This window comes from Plecotus auritus (assembly GCF_963455305.1).
Source record: "Plecotus auritus genome assembly, chromosome: X".
NCBI classification, from domain to species: Eukaryota; Metazoa; Chordata; class Mammalia; order Chiroptera; family Vespertilionidae; genus Plecotus; species Plecotus auritus.
Window position 1 is genome coordinate 143,904,489 of NC_137784.1, and position 20,151 is coordinate 143,924,639.

The 20,151-nt window shown below is 45.2% G+C and overlaps 1 protein-coding gene across 5 annotated transcripts in view; it reads right to left on the minus strand.

Moving 5' to 3' along the window:
• Window positions 1-20,151, minus strand: part of USP9X (ubiquitin specific peptidase 9 X-linked) — a 78,079-nt gene that overhangs the window by 27,767 nt on the left and 30,161 nt on the right. For 3 of the 5 annotated variants that reach the window (XM_080652022.1, XM_080652024.1, XM_080652021.1), the window contains exons 9-23: window positions 19,958-20,096; window positions 18,026-18,178; window positions 16,870-16,974; window positions 16,016-16,222; window positions 14,558-14,694; window positions 13,235-13,383; window positions 9,022-9,109; window positions 8,202-8,544; window positions 6,620-6,715; window positions 5,893-6,104; window positions 4,394-4,634; window positions 3,691-3,840; window positions 2,823-2,943; window positions 1,232-1,362; window positions 810-1,088 (exon numbers count right to left, since the gene is read on the minus strand). In XM_080652022.1, coding sequence (XP_080508148.1) covers window positions 810-1,088; window positions 1,232-1,362; window positions 2,823-2,943; window positions 3,691-3,840; window positions 4,394-4,634; window positions 5,893-6,104; window positions 6,620-6,715; window positions 8,202-8,544; window positions 9,022-9,109; window positions 13,235-13,383; window positions 14,558-14,694; window positions 16,016-16,222; window positions 16,870-16,974; window positions 18,026-18,178; window positions 19,958-20,096 — 2,551 coding nt within the window. The remainder of the gene's footprint in view (window positions 1-809; window positions 1,089-1,231; window positions 1,363-2,822; window positions 2,944-3,690; window positions 3,841-4,393; window positions 4,635-5,892; window positions 6,105-6,619; window positions 6,716-8,201; window positions 8,545-9,021; window positions 9,110-13,234; window positions 13,384-14,557; window positions 14,695-16,015; window positions 16,223-16,869; window positions 16,975-18,025; window positions 18,179-19,957; window positions 20,097-20,151) is intronic. The other 2 variants (XM_080652025.1, XM_080652023.1) reach the window with 1 other exon arrangement.

Consider the following 20,151-nt stretch of genomic DNA (forward strand, 5'->3'; position numbering starts at 1 on the left):
TAGTATCACATATCTAATCGACATTCCAACCTCCCTGATTAGAACCTAAGCCTTTAAAAAAAAGAATATATTCCTGAAGTCTTTATCTCCCATCAGTAACTTAGCAAATCATCACATATGATGCATATAACTCACATTTCAGTCTGTACTAAACGCAGCGTCACACCTCTAACCAACAGGCATTAAATTCTAGCATATCGTGAGAACTTTTGGTGGCAACAGGCTAAGTCAATTACACCTTTTTTATTCCCACCGGTGTCTTTAATACAGGGCAAATACAAGTCCATAAGGAATTCATACGGAGACTTTATTAGGCTTAAAAGAACTGAAAGTTGCCCCAACCGGTGTGGCTCAGTGGATAGAGCGTCGGCCTGCGGACTGAAGGGTCCCTGGTTTGATTCCAGCCAAGGGCATGTACCTTGGTTGCGGGCACATCCCCAGTGGGAGGTGTGGAGGCAGCTGATCGATGTTTCTCTCTCATCGATGTTTCTAACTCTCTCTCCCGCTCCCTTCCTCTCTGTAAAAAATCAATAAAATATATTAAAAGAAAAAAAAAAGAACTGAAAGTCAAACAGGATTTAAGGGGGCGCAGAACTAGTCTCTCAAAAATATAGTGAGCGAAAAGCATTTGCACTTTTAATAGAAATAAAATTTAACAGAAAAAAAAAAAAAAACAAACCCCTAAAAACAACACCCTAAAATAATGCATCACTGCAAAGGAACCTGAGACAGTTTCCCCTTGAACTTGATACTTGGGAGGTGCTGAGAGGCTGAACTTTAAAAGGTTTTGCAGAAGCCTGCGTTCTTACCGATGTCAGAGGCGTCACGCCTTCTACACCCGGCTGAAACGCTTCCGCCACAGCGCGGACGTGGCCGTAGCCAATGGCCGTCAGCAAGAGCTTGGCTATTTTCAGGGCATTGAGGTAGGCACCCCTGCGAGTCTCCATGTCTGCACTGGGCAGGAAGTTATTCCGGGTCAGCATACTCAGGACCAGGGGCAGGCCACCGCTTTTCAGGAAGTGAAACTGGAAATCAGAGGAGTCTTCGGCCAGAGGCGCCCCCGCAGGCATGAGCAAGGCGTAGACCACCTGGAAGAGAGGGACACGGCGCCCGTTTCCCAAAAGAACCCTCCCGGCCGCTCCAAGGAGACCCCAGGCCGCTGGGCCGTCCTCCACACCAGCACCGGGGCCAAGCGTGCAGAAGGCGGGGAGACGCGAAGGAAAAGGCGAACCTCTGTCAGGTACAGCACTTGGGAGGCGGAAGGGCCGAAGAAGAGCGAGTCGAGCGATGGGCTGAGGCTGCTTTCCCCGAGCTTGGCGTGGTCTAAGCAGATGGCCCTCAGCTTCTCTATCGTGGTGCTATCTGCAGAGGAGAGACACGGGCTCAGAGCAACGCCCTTCATGTGCGCACAAGCAGGTCACTTGGGGTATTTTGCAGACTTTAGGTGAAGTCACAATCAGTTCAGTTCCAGGCCCCGCTTCACAAGACAGAAGCAGATCTGGATTGATTCAAGAATGCCTGAGTAAATAGGCAAACCAACCAGCCGCAATCAGCCAGCCAGACCCCAGTGAGGAAGCTGGCCCCTCCTACTCAGACTCAAATCAACATGCCCTCCAGCCCCCCTCCAGCCCCCGGAGACTGAAAAAGCACAGGCACTTCAAAAGCAAGTTCTTAAGGAAAAATAACAAAAAGGAAAAAATGGCAAGCTCGCCGAAACCGGTGTGGCTCAGTGGATAGAGCGTCAGCCTGCGGACTGAAGGGTCCCAGGTTCGATTCCGGTCAAGGGCATGTACCTTGGTTGCGGGCACATCCCCAGTGGGGGGTGTGCAGGAGGCAGCTGATTGATGTTTCTCTCTCATCGATGTTTCTAGTCTCTATCCCTCTCCCTTCCTCTCTGTAAAATATCAATAAAATATATTTAAAAAAAAAAGAATAAAGGAAACTGCCTGTTGCTAATTTTTCTAAAAAAAAAAATGGCAAGCTCTTCCCTCCAATTGAGCCCACCACCCAGGCATGTGCCCACTGATGTTCAACCACTGAGCCACACCGCCCGGGACCCCTGCTTCCTTTCTTAAAGAGTGTGAGTGTATGTGTGTAGCAACCATGGCGACAGCTAACATCTGTTGAATACTGATTACATCCCAAGAACTAGACCATGTGTCAAAGAGTTATTCTTATTAGCTCGGTTTTACACACCAGGATTTGAACTGAAGTCCGGTTGAGTCCAAAGTCTCTGATCTAAACACTGTAATACAGTCATGACTGGCCTTTCTGAAGTTGGCTGTTTCAAATCTAGGCCTATACTTTGATCACATAAAATATGGAAAGAAAAAAAAAGAAGCGCCCTCAAGTTTCCCTGCTTGGAGCAGCCTGGCAAGAGCTCACTGTCGCCACCTGGTGGCATTATGCTCTTAAAAACAAGACCAGGGATTCTGGAGTCCTGGGTCAAACACCAAGCCGGTGGCTAGAGGGGATTGGAAAATGGCATTACAACGAGGCAGGATTCAATCAATGGGTTAAAGGAGACCATGCAGTTCATGTGGATGCCGATGTAAAGGAGCTCCAGGCTTCCGGAGAACCTGTGCCATGGGGCAGGGTGTTGCCCTGAAGGCGAGCACCGGCCCTGTCCACGAGTTCTATCTGAAAGCGGTTATTTGCGGGAAACCACCCAGTGGACCGAAGATTGCCAACTCCTGCTCTGGCCTATGCCGAAAGGCGTGTTCCACCTACGAACAGAAGCGGCTAATACATCCTGTTACCGGCCAGCATGTACTTTATCAACGTTAGTTTTTGTTTTTGTTTTTGTTTTTTTTAAATCTTACCTGGTGGCATAAGTTTCATAAGCACTCTTGCGCCATCTCGAAGTGATGGCATATTTAGGCTGCTACCTAAGTCTGCCACTTGCCAAAGGAAAGAGATGTATCTGGGATGCAGGGACATTATCTAGAACGCAAAACACACGAAACATTACCTGTACAGTCCACCTCCCAGGAAAGCCCAATACGTTTAACTGCCACACTGGGCTTATGCCTCCCCTTCTTCCCGCTTTTCACAAACCCTTCAAGAAACACACTGTCCAAGACGCCTCCAATAACTGCTACGTGACAGTTCTTTTTGACTCTTTGGTTAAACGATTTCTCTCATACATGCGAGCTAGAGCCTGTACTGATAAAAGGGGGCCAGGCCCACCAATAACTGAATTCCTAACCCACTTGTAGGGAGCAAATCCTTTTGACACCGGAGGGGCTGTTATTGTGGCCGTGAAAATTGTTGTGGGGAGGGTAGGAGCGGATAAGGGAGGGAGGAGTCACTGTCTCTGTAGATACAAGTTACTGACAATCAGAGAGAATATTTTCCGACAGAAACAGCTCTGAAGGCAGGACGCACTATGGTGGTATGGACAGAAACCACAGCGATGTATTTCCAAACTTACATTCAATAGTTATAATTAAGCTGTACAACAGATCAACTTTATGGAAACGTAACAATACTGGATCTACAGGGAGAGGTTTGAGATTCCCATTACAACCACCTTTCGGAGGGATCCACTCGGAAGTTCCGTTAACTAGAAAGCTATTTGATACGCAGGCACAGTAACCTCCAGGGAAAAACCCACCCTGTTCAATACCCTGCTTTATTCTCCAAGAGGCCAGCACAGTGCCCGGCGTACGGTAACTCACAGCTACTTACCACCCCGGGCAAACAGCTTTCCACTTCGGGGTTGGGACCATCGCTGTAATGGTTGCCATGGTTTCCAGGAGATCCAGTTGAGGAATCAGAAGAGCTATCAGGGCTCGAAGGCATATTGGAACTTATTTGTGTGAGCTTGGCTGTAATTAGCTGAAAGTGATACAGTACGTTAGCAGCAGAGACAAGGCAATTAAAATACACCAAACCGCAGTCAGTAACACACCAACCAAAACCCACACGCTGTACTTTTCCTAAGCATTGTCTAATATAACAGCACCATTTGTTTTTAGAAAACCTTTCCTCTACTACATCGATGCCTGCTTTATTTACCGTTACAATCCCAACACCGATACACAGCCTCACATGAACAGATGCTCAAGTAACATTTACTGAATGCAGTGTTGACTGTGGAAAGAAAAATAGCCTCGGCTTTGACTTCCTTTTTTAAAAAATATATTTTTTATTGATTTCAGAGAGGAAGGGAGAAGGAGAGAGAGAGAAACATCGATGAGAGAGAATCGTGGATCGGCTGCCTCCTGTACGCCCCACACTGGGGGCCAAGCCCGCCACCCAAGCATGTGCCCCTTACCGGAATCGAACCCGGGACCCTTCAGTCCACAGGCCGACGCTCTATCCACCGGGCCAAACCAGCTAGGGCTCAGCTTCGATTTTCTTGCAACGTTTGGTATTTCTGGATGCTTACCGATTTATCCTTTAAGTTTAATTGTCCAATCAACTTCCGGTCATCTGCAGGATCGATCAGCTCCCCGCCCACGAAGAGCTCGATTTTTGTGTGGGCCACGTTGGCTTTAATGCGGTTGAGGATGCACCGCCGCACGGAGCCAATCGTGTCGTTGGTATGGGACCACACGTCCAGGTCGTCAACCTGCCTGCCCTGGTTCGGAAAGCGGACTATGAAAGAGAGGTGTTTGCCACGGAAAGCTCTGGGGGACGAGAGAGAAACCATCGTCACGCTCAGCAGACTTCCAAACCTCCTCGCAAAGAAGATAAAGCTACAAATCGAACAGGGAATGTTCTTGATTAAACCAGAGAAAGTGAGCTAAGGCTAGTTATTTTCAGGGTCTTGAACATAAAAACTTACGGCGCCTTTGAACTACAAATACTGTAAGCGATCTTAAAAACACATCCCACTGTTGCAACTGTACTCCTGTGCCTATGGTTGCAGAAAATGAAGCATCTAGTTTATAAGAAATTCACACAAAGACACGAGTTACACTTGACTTCTTTTAATGCTATAAAAGCCCAACCCACTGAGACTTCAAATGTGGAAGGTAACTTTATCTAAAGAGCACCAACAAAAATGCTAAGGTGTTCATTTTTCTCTGAAAGTCTTAACATCAGAATTCACCCCCTCAGAATAATATTTATATTAGTATAAATATTACTGCAGATAAGATACAAAAAGCACAAATAAATAAGGAGCAGTTGTAAATAATTTCACGATTAACAAAGAACCATTTCATAGAGAAATCTTTTTAAAGAAACACTGATGACAGTCCGTGTTTAGAGATGCCTATAAACATCTCTAAATAATAAATACTGTTTGATTTGCTAAGTGGCCAGACCGTAAGAGAACTGTTCTTGCTATTCTGGCTCTCTGTCAAAGCAGCTTTTAACAGGCCTTTACGATTACTCGCTAACCTTACTCGGCCGTTATTTTTAACGGTGTAAATGAACGGCATCAAGACACTTTGAACTGTAAACATTCCTGCGACACTTACCAGAAAACAAGTCATTGGCAAAAATAAACCAGCAAGAGAGCAAACTTGACTTGAGTGAGAACACTAAACAAAAAAAAAAACCCGAAAACAAAACAGAAAATAGATCCCGGAAAACAAAAAGAGGTCTAGTATTGACCAAAGATTTCAAAAGATGCAAATAATGTTCTTCATGGCCAAGATCCCAACACTTTCTTCTGGTACATCGACTTGAGAGAGAGAGACCCATCAATGCAAGACAGAAACATCGATCCGTTGCCTCCGGCATGTACCCCATCAGGGGACCGAGCCAACCCGGACAAGCGCCCTCACCGGGAGTCGAACAGCAACCTTTTGGGGCACAGGACGACACTCCACCACCTGAGCCACACTGGCTCGGCTGGAACATCCCTTTCCCAAACCCAATGGCTAGGAAATACCAAGCCATCAAGCAACAGCACCGGTGGATCAATTATTCACAAACCTGGACATCGGCAGAATTGTTCTTTCCTCGTGGTAATCGCTGTCGCATTCATTTATGTACTCCCTCAACACGGTTAACACTCGAACCATCCGAACAGCTTCCTGTCTCGCACAATTAATACTGTCTTTGTCACCATCCAATACGCACAGCGTGTCATAGGAGGCTTTCAAACGATCAAAGCAAGACTGAATAAAGTCTTCATGGATCACCACCTGCAAATAACGGGTCAAATATGACAGTTCAAGTTGCTTTGAAATGTCAAAATTAAATGCACATATAAAACTTTATTCCAATTAAAGATGGCAACAACTCATTAAAGGGTAGCCGTCAATTAACCATGATTGTATTTAGCCAGGGAGTCTATACTGATAATAAAATATACTATGTATTGTCAAAGGAAGCTAGAGTTATATAAGTATAAACTAGATACTAAAAAAAAAAAATAACCTTCAGGATTAGGTGTTATAATCAAAAGAAATTCAGTCAAAATCTCTTGCCATAATTATACTCAAAATGATCACTTCAAGATAATTATTAGGACTAGATTCACTTAGATAGCATTTTGTATGAGAGAAATAGGGACCAAATATTTCAGGTATATTTATAATAAGAGTTGAAACAAAAGAATTCCTAGTTAATTCTAAATTAAAGAAAAGTTCTTTAAAGCAAAAGAGTTCTTCAACCAGATTTTCTATTTGCGTACGTCTGAATACACGGCAGTCCTCACCTGATTGACCTGTAGCCTCGGCCCCAGGTTTGTGTATATCTCTTTAAGGAGATCTATAGCTCTGCTGGCAATATCATCATTGCTCTGAATCACGACCTAGGTTCAAAAAGATATCTCAGTTGGCCATTTCAATTCAAACCATACCGTCAGTTATTTTGAATATAGCATTCAATAATTTCAGGATACACCGACTTCGGTAATCAAGACAACCACGTACCATTAAGTGAGAAAACAGACCAAAATAAAGAAGACAAATGCAAGGCTTTGAATAAAGAAATTCGTTAAAGAGAAGACTCATTTCCCTAAGGACATAATACGTTTTAATCAGGAGGATCATTATTTTTATTGACATACAATATATGTTAGTTTCAGGTGTACATTAGTGATTATTTGTATAAATTACGGAATGACCACCACGATAAGTCTAGTTACCATCTGTCACCAAACTACGTTATCATAACACTGACGATATTCCTTCCCTGTGCTGTACCTGAAATCCCCATGACCTGTAACTGGAAGGCCGTACCTCTTAATCCCCTTTACCTATGTCACCTGCCCCAACCAACTTCTTCAGATCTCTATCCTTCACCTCATTATGACAGTGGGGTGCCCATTAGATGCAGAACTTGGGGGCTCTGAGGAGGCGTCTTAGGGCCGAGCCCCGTGGCTGGCTTGGGGAAGGGAAGGGCAGGGGAGGAGCACAGGACTGAGGAGAACAAGTCAACCGGCTTTCCGTTCGCACCGCAGCTGAGTTTTCCATTCCGGAGCAGTGTGTACGTTTTTATTTTAAAAAAGGGTTCCTGCCATGTAAAAATGCTGAAAACGTGTCAACCGTAATTGAAAATCTTAAAAACTATTTAAAAATGTTGCAAACCCCTGAATCAAAAAGTCTGAATAATCAAATACCACAATAAAGATCTTAGACTAGCCAAAACCGGTGTGGCTCAGTGGATAGAGCGTCGGCCTGCGGACTGAAGGGTCCCAGGTTCGATTCCGGTCAAGGGCATGTAACTTGGTTGCGGGCACATCCCCAGTAGGAGGTGTGCAAGAGGCAGCTGATCGATGTTTCTCTCTCATCGATGTTTCTGACTATCTATCCCTCTTCCTCTCTGTGGGAAATCAATAAAATATATTAAAAAAAAAAAAAGATCTTAGACTAGCTAGCTTGCAGAAAAGTATTTCATGTAAAAATTATATATATACACTGCTGTGACCAGGTCAGGTTTTTTTTTTTTTTTTTAAATATATTTTATTGATTTTTTACAGAGAGGAAGGGAGAGGGATAGAGAGTTAGAAACATCAATGAGAGAGAAACATCGATCAGCTGCCTCCTGCACACCCCCTCCTGGGGACGTGCCCGCAACCAAGGTACATGCCCTTGACCGGAATCGAGCCCGGGACCCTTCCGTCCCCAGGCCGACGCTCTATCCACTGAGCCACACGAGCCAGAGCACCAGGTCAGGTTTTTAAAGGCAGGAGCACTGAATTAACCCCACACTGTGCCACCATGCATAAACCTTGGGGGTATCGCTGCTCAGCGGAGTCAGTTTGAAGAGCTACAGCTATACACCGCCTCACTTACCCTCCAAAGGTAGTCCAACCCGATCAACTCCAAGTCATCCATCATGTAGGCTCTCCTCTTGGCCACTAGCTTTCCTTCTCGACAATTCACAGCTTTGAAGAACCGCTCGAAACATTTCATCCCGTTTTCAGTTAAGAGGGAAGGGTCGAGCTGCAGCACGTTACTTTCGAAGAAGTCCTTGTTAATGTCGGGGTCCAAGTCCGGCTCATCCCCCATCAGCTTGGAGTACCACTTGAAGCAGGCTTCCCGGTCGCACAGGTACACGGCGTTCTCCGCCAGGCACTTCCAGATCTGCTTGGCCTGCGGGGCGCACAGCCACAGCTGGCCGTCCTTCAGCAAAAACCTGGACAAACGGATAAAAAACGGGCCATCAGAGCTCCATCACGTTTACCCCGAAACGCAACCGATCTGTACGCATCTAGTCGCTGCCTCGTGCTCCATTTAGCTTCGGCTCAAGGACATGAACCTTTGCCTCACCCCATCCCAACAACATGAACACGTGGCTCGGGACTGCCTGTGTCGGCCACTGCTGGGGCGCACCAGGCACCCGAGGACTCAAGCGTTCTTTCGGGTGCTGGTCCAGCAGCCTTTGGTCCCCATTCCCCGAGTGTCTCGGATGCCATTACGGTCAGTATGGCTCTCTAGCTGGTTGTCTCAAAGGATGGAAACTTGCGCTTAAGAACGGAAATCTGTACAGAAGTTTAAAATGTGTTCCCTTCAAGCACTGCAAAGGAGGAGAGTTAAAACTCAGACGCATCGGACCAAGTTGGCTTTCTGGTCTGGGTCTTAAGGAGAGCAACGGTGATTGCCTGACACGAACCTCAGGAAGTTCAGCCGCTCCTGGACTTCTTGAACGTGACTGTATCTGCTTCCCAGCCTGACAGTTTGTGGGTCATAGTCCTCATGGTCTGCAAGTCAAAAAGGAAAGCAGGCGTGACATATCCGGACACCCACATCACTGGGACTTCAACCGAAGAAAATGAAGTCACTTAAAAAGTCATTCACTGGACACGAAAAGGCATGGTGAAGTTTACTAATCATTGGCGATTTCTAGTCATCTCCTATTTCCCCCACAAAAATAAATGCTCCTTATACATAACCAAAAGGATCTGTTAAATGCGCTATAAAAAGAATTACTGACCAGGTTTCGCCACTGTAAAGCTGCTGTCTCTCTCTTTGTAACTGGTAATCTGTGGGGAGCCCACTATTTTAGCATCACCCCACCCCTCCTTTTTATTCAGGGGACAGCACTTTACGAAGACGTGGGACCCAAATGATCAAGAAAAGTCAAGCCGAAACCGGTTTGGCTCAGTGGATAGAGCGTCGGCCTGCGGACTCAAGGGTCCCAGGTTCGATTCCGGTCAAGGGCATGTACCTTGGTTGTGGGCACATCCCCAGTGGGAGGTGTGCAGGAGGCAGCTGATGGATGTTTCTCTCTCATCGATGTTTCTAGCTCTCTATCCCTCTCCCTTCCTCTCTGTGAAATATCAATATATTAAAAAAAAAAAAAAAAAAAAAAAAAAAAAGCAAAGTCAGGAAGAAAGATCCCTCTGTGCTAAATGGGAATGGAGAGGCCCTACGTTTCGTTATAGAAATGCTTCCCGGCTGTGAGAACGAAGATGGCAGTGGGTTTCCCTGTAAGCCTTCAGCTCCAAACAAATCCTGTGATCAGGGAGCGGGCAAATGAAGACTGAGCCACACGGCCCGGGCAAGACGACCCCTTTTTGAATCATGCTGCCAGCTATTAAGATTCCGCTGAAAACGGGAAAAAGCAGGTGAGACTAAATTAACTCCAGCGGCTCTGGCTCAGGCTAAAAACATAAAGTGGTTCTTGTCATTACGAACTGCCCAACTGTCTCGAATCCATTTCAGAACTCATGAGAAGAGTTCACTTTTTAAAAAGCACCTGTAATTGATGCATAATTCAAATACCTTAAAACCTATCCACTTAATATGTCTAACCCAATGGTTTTTAGTATAGTCAAAGCTACAAGATTTGAGTATCACAACCTACCCTCACATTCTGTAAGATTTCCCATCATCTCAAAAAGAGGCTCACATTTCATATGAATGGAAATCTTATAACATGTGGTCTTTCGTGACAGGTTTTTTTCTACTTAGGCCGGTGGTCGGCAAACTCATTCGTCCACAGAGCCAAATATCAACAGGACAACGATTGACATTTCTTTGGAGAGCCACGTTTTTTAAACTTAAACTTCTTCTTTAAAATAGACTCGCCTAGGCCGTGGTATTTTGTGGAAGAGCCACACTCAAGGGGCCAAAGAGCCGCAGGTGGCTCACGAGCCGCGGTTTGCCGACCACTGACTTAGGCTAACATTTTGCAGGGTTCATCCACGTCGTAAGATCCTTTTACTGCTAAATAGCGTTCCACTGTATGCATATACAACATACTGCTTATCCATTCATCAAATGATGGCCACAGAGGTGATCTCCACTTTTCTGGCTAACATCCACATCCAAGGTTTCGCATGGATCTGTTTTCATCTCACCTGGGTCTGTCACTGGGAGTAAACTGTGTGACCAATTCTGCTGACCACTCTGAGGAACTGCCAACTTGTATTTCAAGGTGGCCGCGGCACTCCGAATCCCACAAACAACACACAGAAGCTCCAGCCCCTCCTCAGTCTTGCCAACACTTGCAGGTGGGCCGTAGCGTCTCACTGTGGTTTGAGATTTGCCTTTCCCCAATAACTAACGAAGTCGAGCATCTTTTCATGCACCAAATGGCCACGTGCTTATCTTTGGAGACATGTCTACACAGATCCTGTCGTTTCTTAATTGGGTTGTTTTTTAACTGCTGAATCGTAAGAGTTCTTATAGATTCTGGATACAAGTCCCTTACCAGATACATAATCTGTAGCTATTTTCTCCCGTTCTTGGGTTATCATTTTATTACTCTATCATTTGCAGAAGTTTTAAATTTCGATGTAGTTCAACATATCGCGTTTTCTCCCCTAAAAATGAAAAATGTTGCTTTGCCTAACCCAAGGGCACAAAGATTTACTCCTGTTTTGTCCCTCAGAGTTTTATACTTTTACGTCTATGGCAATCCTACCAATGAGTGAAAACAGAAAAGTGGTTTCATACTGTGTTGTATTCACATAAAAACTTGAAAAGAGCGACTTGGTAAGCACCAGTGCCTGAAGGCACTAGTAGTAAGACCACATAAGTAAATGTTAAGAATTTCAGTACATTCATTACTTTAGTTAATAATGTTAAAAGAGGAGGTGGAGTCAGCTAACTGTACTACTGAGAAATGCTTTCTTTCGAAGATGAAGATGCTAGCGGTGGAATATGGGCAGGACAGTAATATTGGTGAAATAGTTATCAGAAATTGAGAATATCAGCCCTGACCGGTTTGGCTCAGTGGATAGAGCGTCAGCCTGCGGACTCAAGGGTCTCAGGTTCGGTTCCGGTCAAGGGCATGTACCTTGGTTGCGGGCACATCCCCAGTAGGGGGTGTGCAGGAGGCAGCGGATCGATGTTTCTCTCTCATCGATGTTTCTGACTCTCTCCCCCTCTCCCTTCCTCTCTGTAAAAAGTCAATAAAATATATTTAAAAAAAAAAATTGAGAGTATCAGCCAAGTGAGGAAGCCTGATGTTACCCTCAATTTCACGTTTATCTGAGTTTCACTGACATAGGAATGTATGAAATGTTAAGCGAAGATCTCATTTCATAGGCATATTGGGATTTTATACAATGCCAAGTCTACCCACTGTACTCAAATAACGAGCGTTAGAAATACCCTCATTTTAGCCAGTTAACTGCCAGGATAGTTTGAATTTAATTAAAAAAGGCTCGCCGCTTGCATCTATAGACTAAGCGTACAAATGGTTACAAATACATCCTCGGCTTCTACAAAGTCTGCTATAGAATGTCAAGAATGTTCTGTTCAGTAACCATGATGTTCACCTCCACCTCTAACACTGGTCATACACCGTTTCCTTTCCCTGGCTATGGGAACACACCGGAGCCTACGAGACAGAGTGTGTGTGTGTGTGTGTGTGTGTGTGTGTGCATGTGTATGCGTGTGTATGCGCGTGGGTGGGTGTGTATATGTGTGTGTGTGTATGTGGGTATATATGTGTGTGGTGTGTGTATATGTGTGTGGTGTATGTGTATGTGTGTGTGGATGTGTATGTATGTGTATGTGCGTGGGTGGGTGTGTATGTGTGTGTGTGTGTGGGTATATATGTGTGTGGTGTGTGTGTATGTGTGTGGTGTATGTGTATGTGTGTGGGGATGTGTATGTATGTGTATGCGCGTATGTATATGTGTGTGTATGTGGGTATATATGTGTGTGGTGTGTGTATGTGTGTGTGTGTGTATGTGGTGTGTGTGTGTGTGTGTGTGTATGTGCGCGCTGTGAACTGGGCATAAGCCAGGAGTATGTGCTGAGAATGCCTCTGACCCCCAGCACAGACTCTCACAGCCGTCCGAGGGCAAAGAGCATTGAAAGGGAGCTCCGCAGAGGGCGGGCACCCACAGCCGGGCTGTTGAAACAGCAGGAAACTTGGCCGTGACATGTTTAAACAGCTTCGCACTTTGAAACCAACGTAAACGTGGATTCTTGCAGCCTTGCACCTCCCCGCTTGTGACTTTTTAATTCACAAACCAACGCGCCTATGGAACATGGACTTAGACAAAAAAGCTTTCTCGGAAAGATGATGGCGGTGGCAGTAAGGAAACAAAGGGTGAAAATGAGTCAAGCACATACCTAAGAAGGCAAGAAACAATTGTGGGAGGGGCGGCCACAGCCTCCAGGCAGGGAAGGGAAAGAATTTACCCAGGGGAGTGGGGCAGGCAAACTCTAAAGAGCCGGAAAGGGAAAGGCTGGCGGGAGGTTAAGACTGTGTGAGAGTTGAGAGGAAAGGGAAAGTGGATCATAAGCTAAGAAAGGAACACACGATACATCTGTCATCTCTAAGGTAATTAATGCTGCCCCCGCCTCCAGCGGGGAAGGGAAGTGGCTGTTATTTCCCAGAATTCCCGTTAGCGTGTAATACATACCTCTAGCATACAGTCTCATGCTTTCCATGTAAGTTGCAAGATTTTCTGCTACCAAAGTAACTAGGGCATGATTGTGCTGAAGTTGATTGATTAAATCATGGCGATAAAATACATGGGGACTTCGCTGAGTTTGACTGAAACGAGAAGAACTTAACAATATAATTAGGCAATTAATTCTGTTGGAATCAAAAGAGTTTATATAATCTAAATTCTTAGCTACTAATTGAAAAACTTCAAGTGGGTTCTTTCATAACAGAAGCATACTTCTGGCCATTTACTTTAGTGGCAAGCAATTGAAAAGAAAACCAATGCCTCAAAAAAAATAAAACATACCGTTATTATCTAATACACACACAGAATACATTAATATTCTCCACTACACCAATGGGAGGCTACCTTAGTAACCGATTTCTACTTTTCATTATACTAGTGCCAAAGCACTTGTTTAAGTTCGCATAACTATTTGCAGAATTATAAAATAGAAACACTCCTCGCAAGATTAGCTCCACAAAAATTATGCTGCAATTACAGTAAAGAATGTACGTTTTCTCCACTGTTTGCTCCTATCGCTTTTGTAATTTCACAGTATTTTTCTAGCCTTAAAAAAACACCACACAGCAGATGACAAAGTTCAAGTGTTAAAACCCAAACACGTGGCCTTTTCTGTATCAGGCATAATCATAATCATCAAGAGCTGGAAAGGACCTTGGCAATCATTTAATTTTCTACATGTAAGAAAAGTACATTTCTTCAGTTTAGAGAATCCTGACAGAATGCTATGGCTGTTTGGATTCAAGGGTCATAACCCAGGAATCCTGATTCCACTGTGAGTCCTCTTTGCATTACACCCAGCTCTCTTTTCCCCACATTTTTCTTTCTCATGTTATCAGTTCCAACTCTATAAGCGAACGATACGAGGACCAATTAGCCCAGGAACCACAATTTAGCAAGTAAGGTCATGTATGTACAAGGGCAGACACTGGGCAGAGAGGGACACAGGCAGGAGGGAAGAACTGAAGGGAGAGATGAAATTGACACTGTCTGGCTCCCTGGCTGGAAGCAAGAGGGAATTCTGAGCCCAGAACCCGAAGGCAATATTATTGTCTTGACTGCGACACGTATCACTTAACTGCAGCTTACTTCCTCATCAGTACAATCAAGCAGGTGGTTATGATAAAGGAATCTTTTCTTCCAAATAAGCTCTTCTCTCAGCCGATCGTCCCAGTCTAATTTTCTCAGTTTGCTTCTACCAGCTGATAATGCTGCGGTTGCTTTTCAAAAGACGTAAGGGAAAAGACTGAAATTTTCTGTTAAAAGCCTTACCTCAAATTCTGAGGTGCCTCCCCAAACAAACTACAAATTTCTCTAATTTGTTTCAGTGCGGGGATGACCCATTTGTCATTTGTACGAAGTTCTTCTATAAAGCGATCTATCCACTGGATCTTCTGTGTGTCACGGTCCTTAAACGATTTCAATGTTTTATACAGGTCAATATAGCTTTCAGAATTACAAAACACAGCTTCTCTTGTACGATTAGCAACACAAACATTATGCCGTAACTGCAGTAAAGAGTTCAATGATAATTTTAAAAGTTGATGTAAGTACATGTTTATTTCACATTTACTATCAAAACTCTACAAAGTAAGACTCTATTAGAAAAGTTCAACATGACAGAGACTCGGATATAGCTACAGCTAGCTACACAAAGGTCTAGAGACTAAGCATTAGGCACACGGACAGAAACGGATTGGAAACGTTTGCCAGGAAGTGCGCATTTAGCTTCATCAATGGTTTTAGAGATTCCACCATATAATAAAATTCAGCAATAACATAGAAGCCTGATGGTTACCCTACACACGTTTGTTTTGAGCACACCGAGGGACCCTGAGGATTTATATTCTTACCAAGGAAATGATGGTCTGGCAACTTAGTTTCACCACAAGTAAAAACAAGGACATGTCCACATACACACAAGGAAAGGGACAGAAACGTGTATGGGCACAGGTGAAGTCAACATTATTTCATGTAACATGTTTACTTCTGATACCTCTACTTTCCTCCTTCCCCCGTCAATCGTCATCAGAAATGCAGGTCTGCGCACCTAATGTTAAGTTTGAGTTATTCTGTGGGTCTCCATTTACTGGTTGAAATACTAAATAAATACTTAACGGTCACAAAGCAGCAGAGCCAACGACCGCAGCACCTGACCTCACACCTACTTGAGCTTATTTCTTAGCTCTTGCTGAAATTTCAGTTCATCGGCGCAGCACAGTTCTCGTGAGGGAGAAACGGGCTGTGCAGCCACGTCCACGCGTGAGTTAGAAGGACACGTGTGCCCAGTTAGAATGCAGGGAGGCTGCTGTGTAGCCCGTTCACAGGAAAAGGCACCAAATGCTTTGCTGTTTGGGAAATTTTATTAGTTTTTCCTAACTTCTCTGTAAGCAGAGAAACCTAACCTCCCTTACCCCCTGAAGTCTCCGCACAGCTTTAACATCTCCTATCTCAGGATCTGGTTGAAACTGGCATTTCAGCACCACACATGTGACAAATTTTTCTCCCAAGGGGACTAAAATACTTCTCAGATGATACTCCAAAGTGTGACAGACACCTAAGAGGGGGCGGCAAACTTATACGAAGGAAGTCAATCCTTGAAAATTGCTTCCAAAATATATTGGAATAACCTGACTGTTCTGTAGCTAAGCAACCCTCATTGTGAAGGGAGAGAGAGGAAGAGGGGGAGAGAGAGAGGAGGGGGGGGGGCGCCGAGCGGCACCCGCTCACCTGGGAGCAGCTGTAATCGAGGATTTTGATGTGGGCGCTGAGGGCCAGGTCCATGATGTCCACGGGCACGTCGTCGCTGTGCGCCAGGTTCCACAGGAGGTTGAGCACCTTGTGCGCCATCACCCCGTCCTTATCATCCTCCGCAAGACGCCGAATCAGCTCCAGGAGCTTCTCACGCTGCTTTTTACTTGCATTTGTCCAACTCGCCTAGAAGAGCAATTCAAACGACACGGAACAACGCCTTTCTTCCTCCCGCTTACACTGTCCCCGGTGAACTATACAGTCATCACAAAAACATGGCCGAGCACAGAATTCTTCCAAGTGATTCTCCAGAGCAGGGGTTCTCAACCTTTCCAATGCCGCGACCCTTTAATGAATCGTAATGTAAATAATGCAGAGCCTAGCCCAGGGGTGGGCAAACTTTTTGACTCGAGGGCCACCATGGGTTCTTCAACTGGACCGGAGGGCCGGAACAAAAGCACGGATGGAGTGTTTGTGTGAACTAATATAAATTCAAAGTAAAGGAGCGGAGGGGAGAGCAAGAGAACCCTCCGCTCTTTCGGCTCCGCGGGCCGGATAGAACAGCCGAACGGGCCGGATCCGGCCCGCGGGCCGTAGTTTGCCCACGGCTGGCCTAAGACCATCGGAAAACACAGATATTTACATTACGATTCATAACAGTAGCAAAATGACAGTTATGACGTAGCAATGAAAACAATATTATGGTTGGGGTCACCTAAGGGGTCACTGCATTAGAAAGGTTGAGAACCACTGCTCTAGAACAACTCACAGCTCTAACAAATTAAGTATATTCAAACCACAAGGGTGCTCCTTTAGTTTATGTTGAACCTTACCTTAAAGCAATCGAAGAGATGATCGAGTTGTTCAGGAGAAAAATCCCAGGCCAACTTTGCCAATAGGTCATGTACATTCTTCACAATGGCCTCGTGCTTCCCCGCCTGGTGGAAACGCAAAGAAAACCAGAGACGTTGCTGACAACCATCCCGTAGAATAAAAGCCTAATATTCATTCCACCAGTCGCTATGACGTGCACCGACCACCAGGGGGCAGACGCTTGATCAGTAGGTTAGCTTGCTGCTGGGGTCCGGCGATTGGGACTGGGCCGGACACGACCTGGAGCCCTCCTGCGATCCCTCCTGCGATCCCTCCCGGGCCCGATCGGGGGCCCGATCCCAATCGTGCCCCGGGCCTCTAGTTAATCAATAAAGTATTCCCAGCTCCTTCTGTGTAAACACGAACATAAAAAATGCGTGACATTTTAAATGCTTTAAAACTGCCATCTAAAACCTGACGATTCAATTTTTTGCTCTGCATGGGAATTCATGCGAACCATTATTGAATTTAATGTGTCAATTTTAACACCGCACGTAGGAGAAACAAGGCACTCCAACAGTATTGTTTCGGAACTGCATCCTTAAGCACTTACGGGCACAACGGAATGTGTTCTTGGTTTCTAGACTCACGAAACGAAGCGCTGTCATCTAGAATTCAGTAATACTTCCCACGTGACCCATGAGCAGAAACGTGTCAGTAGGATAACCAAAGGAATCATTTTGCAGCCCTGAACTAAAACCGTTTGCTCTTCTCTCTGAGAAACTATAAATCCTTTGACTGTAGGTTTTTATAAACAACCTAGTGATTTCACTCCTTACAGTGACCTTTTTCTTTGTATCGTTTATGAAGAAACCAACTGTAGATGTCCTTCACTCTTCCAACAGGCATTCCTTATTGTTTCACAGTTTGCCTCGTATTTCAAACCACCCACAAGGACCAAATTTATCCGATAGATAATGTAACATACTTTTATTAAAAAATATTATTGGCTATTTCAAAAAGATTCCTGACAGGATCGCCGTAAACAACAAGCATTTACATATATTAAAAATAATATGATATAAGCCTTCACCCCATTTCCTAACTACTGTATTTCCTTAGCATTAGCATCTGTCATTTTTTAAATTCCAATGGCCACTGTTCTACTCTCCGTACCTGTGCTGCCCAGATATTATCAAGGTCTTGCAAGGTCAGAGCCTTTTCTTTGATGACGAAACGAAGAATCTTCTCCAGCTTCTCCACGTACTGTGGCTGGTGCAGGCTGTCTCGCAGGACGATGGACAAGATGTTGTTCTGCTGTATCCATTCCTAAACACAATTCGGAAACTGTCTTAAAGCAGGAACTAAACGCAGAAGCTTTTAAAGAGACGCGAGTTAGACCAGGGGTGGGCAAACTTTTTGACTCGAGGGCTACCATGGGTTCTTAAACTGGACCGGAGGGCCGGAACAAAAGCATGGATGGAGTGTTTGTGTGAACTAATATAAATTCAAAGTAAAGGAGCGGAGGGGAGAGCAAGAGAACCGGATAGAACAGCCGGATCCGGCCCGCGGGCCGTCGTTTGCCCACGGCTGAGTTAGACAACGCACATGCAACCTTTTGTCTCCCACCTAAATCCCTGGCCCAGGGCCGATGACGAGGCCCCCAAAGCAAAAATAAACAAGCGAGCCTCCATCCAACAAAAGCTTCCACACAGAAAAGGAAACCATCAACAAAACTAAAAGCGACCTATCGGATGGGAGGGAGTAACTGCCTATCGTGTTATCTATCAAGGAGCTAACATCCAAAGGATATACAGAACTCATACAGCTCAACAGCAAAAAAGCAATCCAATTTACAACGGGCTGAAGGCGTGAATAGACATTTTCCCCAAGATGACATCCAGATGGCCAACAGGTAAAGATGCTCAACGTCAGTCATCAGGGAAAAGGCAACTCAAACCACAACGACCTGTTAGCTCACGCCTGTCAAAGGGGCGCCTTCGGAGACACACAGGGAGTGTTGGTGAAGATAGGGACAAAAGGGAACCCTCGCACACTGCTGGTGGGAATGTAAGTTTCTTTAAAAACAGAACGAGCGTATGATCCAGGAATCCCACTAGAGGGCACACACCCCAAAGAAATGAGCTCCTCCTCTCAGCTCCCTGCAACACTTTTTTTTTTTTAAATATATTTTATTGATTTTTTACAGAGGAAGGGAGAGGGATAGAGAGCTAGAAACATCGATGAGAGAGAAACATCCATCAGCTGCCTCCTGCACACCCCCCACTGGGGATGTGCCCGCAACCAAGGTACATGCCCTTGACCGGAATCGAACCCGGGACGCTTCAGTCCGCAGGCCGACGCTCTATCCACTGAGCCAAACCGGTTTTGGCTCTGCAACAGTCTTTACAGCAGCCAAGATAAGGGAACAGCCTAAGCGCCCATCGAGAGAGGCGTGGATCAAGAAATCGGAATATTCTTCAGCCACAAAAAAGAATGACGCCTTGCCACATGTGACAACCGGGGGCCTATGTCAAGTACAGTGAGCCAGACAGACGGGTGGCTGCAAGAGGCAGGGGATGAGAGAAATGGGTGAACTGTTTTTACGCTCCGCCCCCCCCTTTCCCTCCTTTAAGTTTAAATAAAAATTGAATAAAAAAATTTTAAAAAATTGCCAGCAGTATTAATTAGCAATAGTAAGAATATGCCCTGCATACAAATATGTATGGTAACTAAGGTCTCCTAAACTTTCAATGTCAAAACGATATAAACGTTCAGTGCTTACATTCTTAAAAGGATCCAACAGTAAATCATGCAGCTCTTATTCTGGCAACTGCATTTCCTATTTGGAAACCTTTAAGGGCCAAATCCGGACCAATCCGTTTCCAAGATGATCGCTATGTGCTCCCTTTCCACCAACCCCGCCCCACAAGCTGATGACCCCTTCAGCTGTACGTTGACACAGGTGGGCTGAGATGCTGACACCATTACCAAATAGTCAACGATGCCGCTGCAGCAAGTTCTCGGGAGTACCCGAGTCAGAAATCCATGCAACCACCTCGCGATTTCAAGGTTTGCTCTGAAATGCAATCACCGACTTGGACTTACTGCCATCCGCTCGGCTGTCAGCCACTCTTCCTCCTCGGGGTTGCCATGGCGGTGAGTGTAGTACGACACGCTGGAAATCACCTTGTTAACCTCATTCAGCGCGTTCATCTTGCCATTGAAAGAAGAAATTTGCAATAACCTGTAAAAGAAACCGTGTTGAGTATGATTCTAAGTGTCCAATAAATAACGGTTTC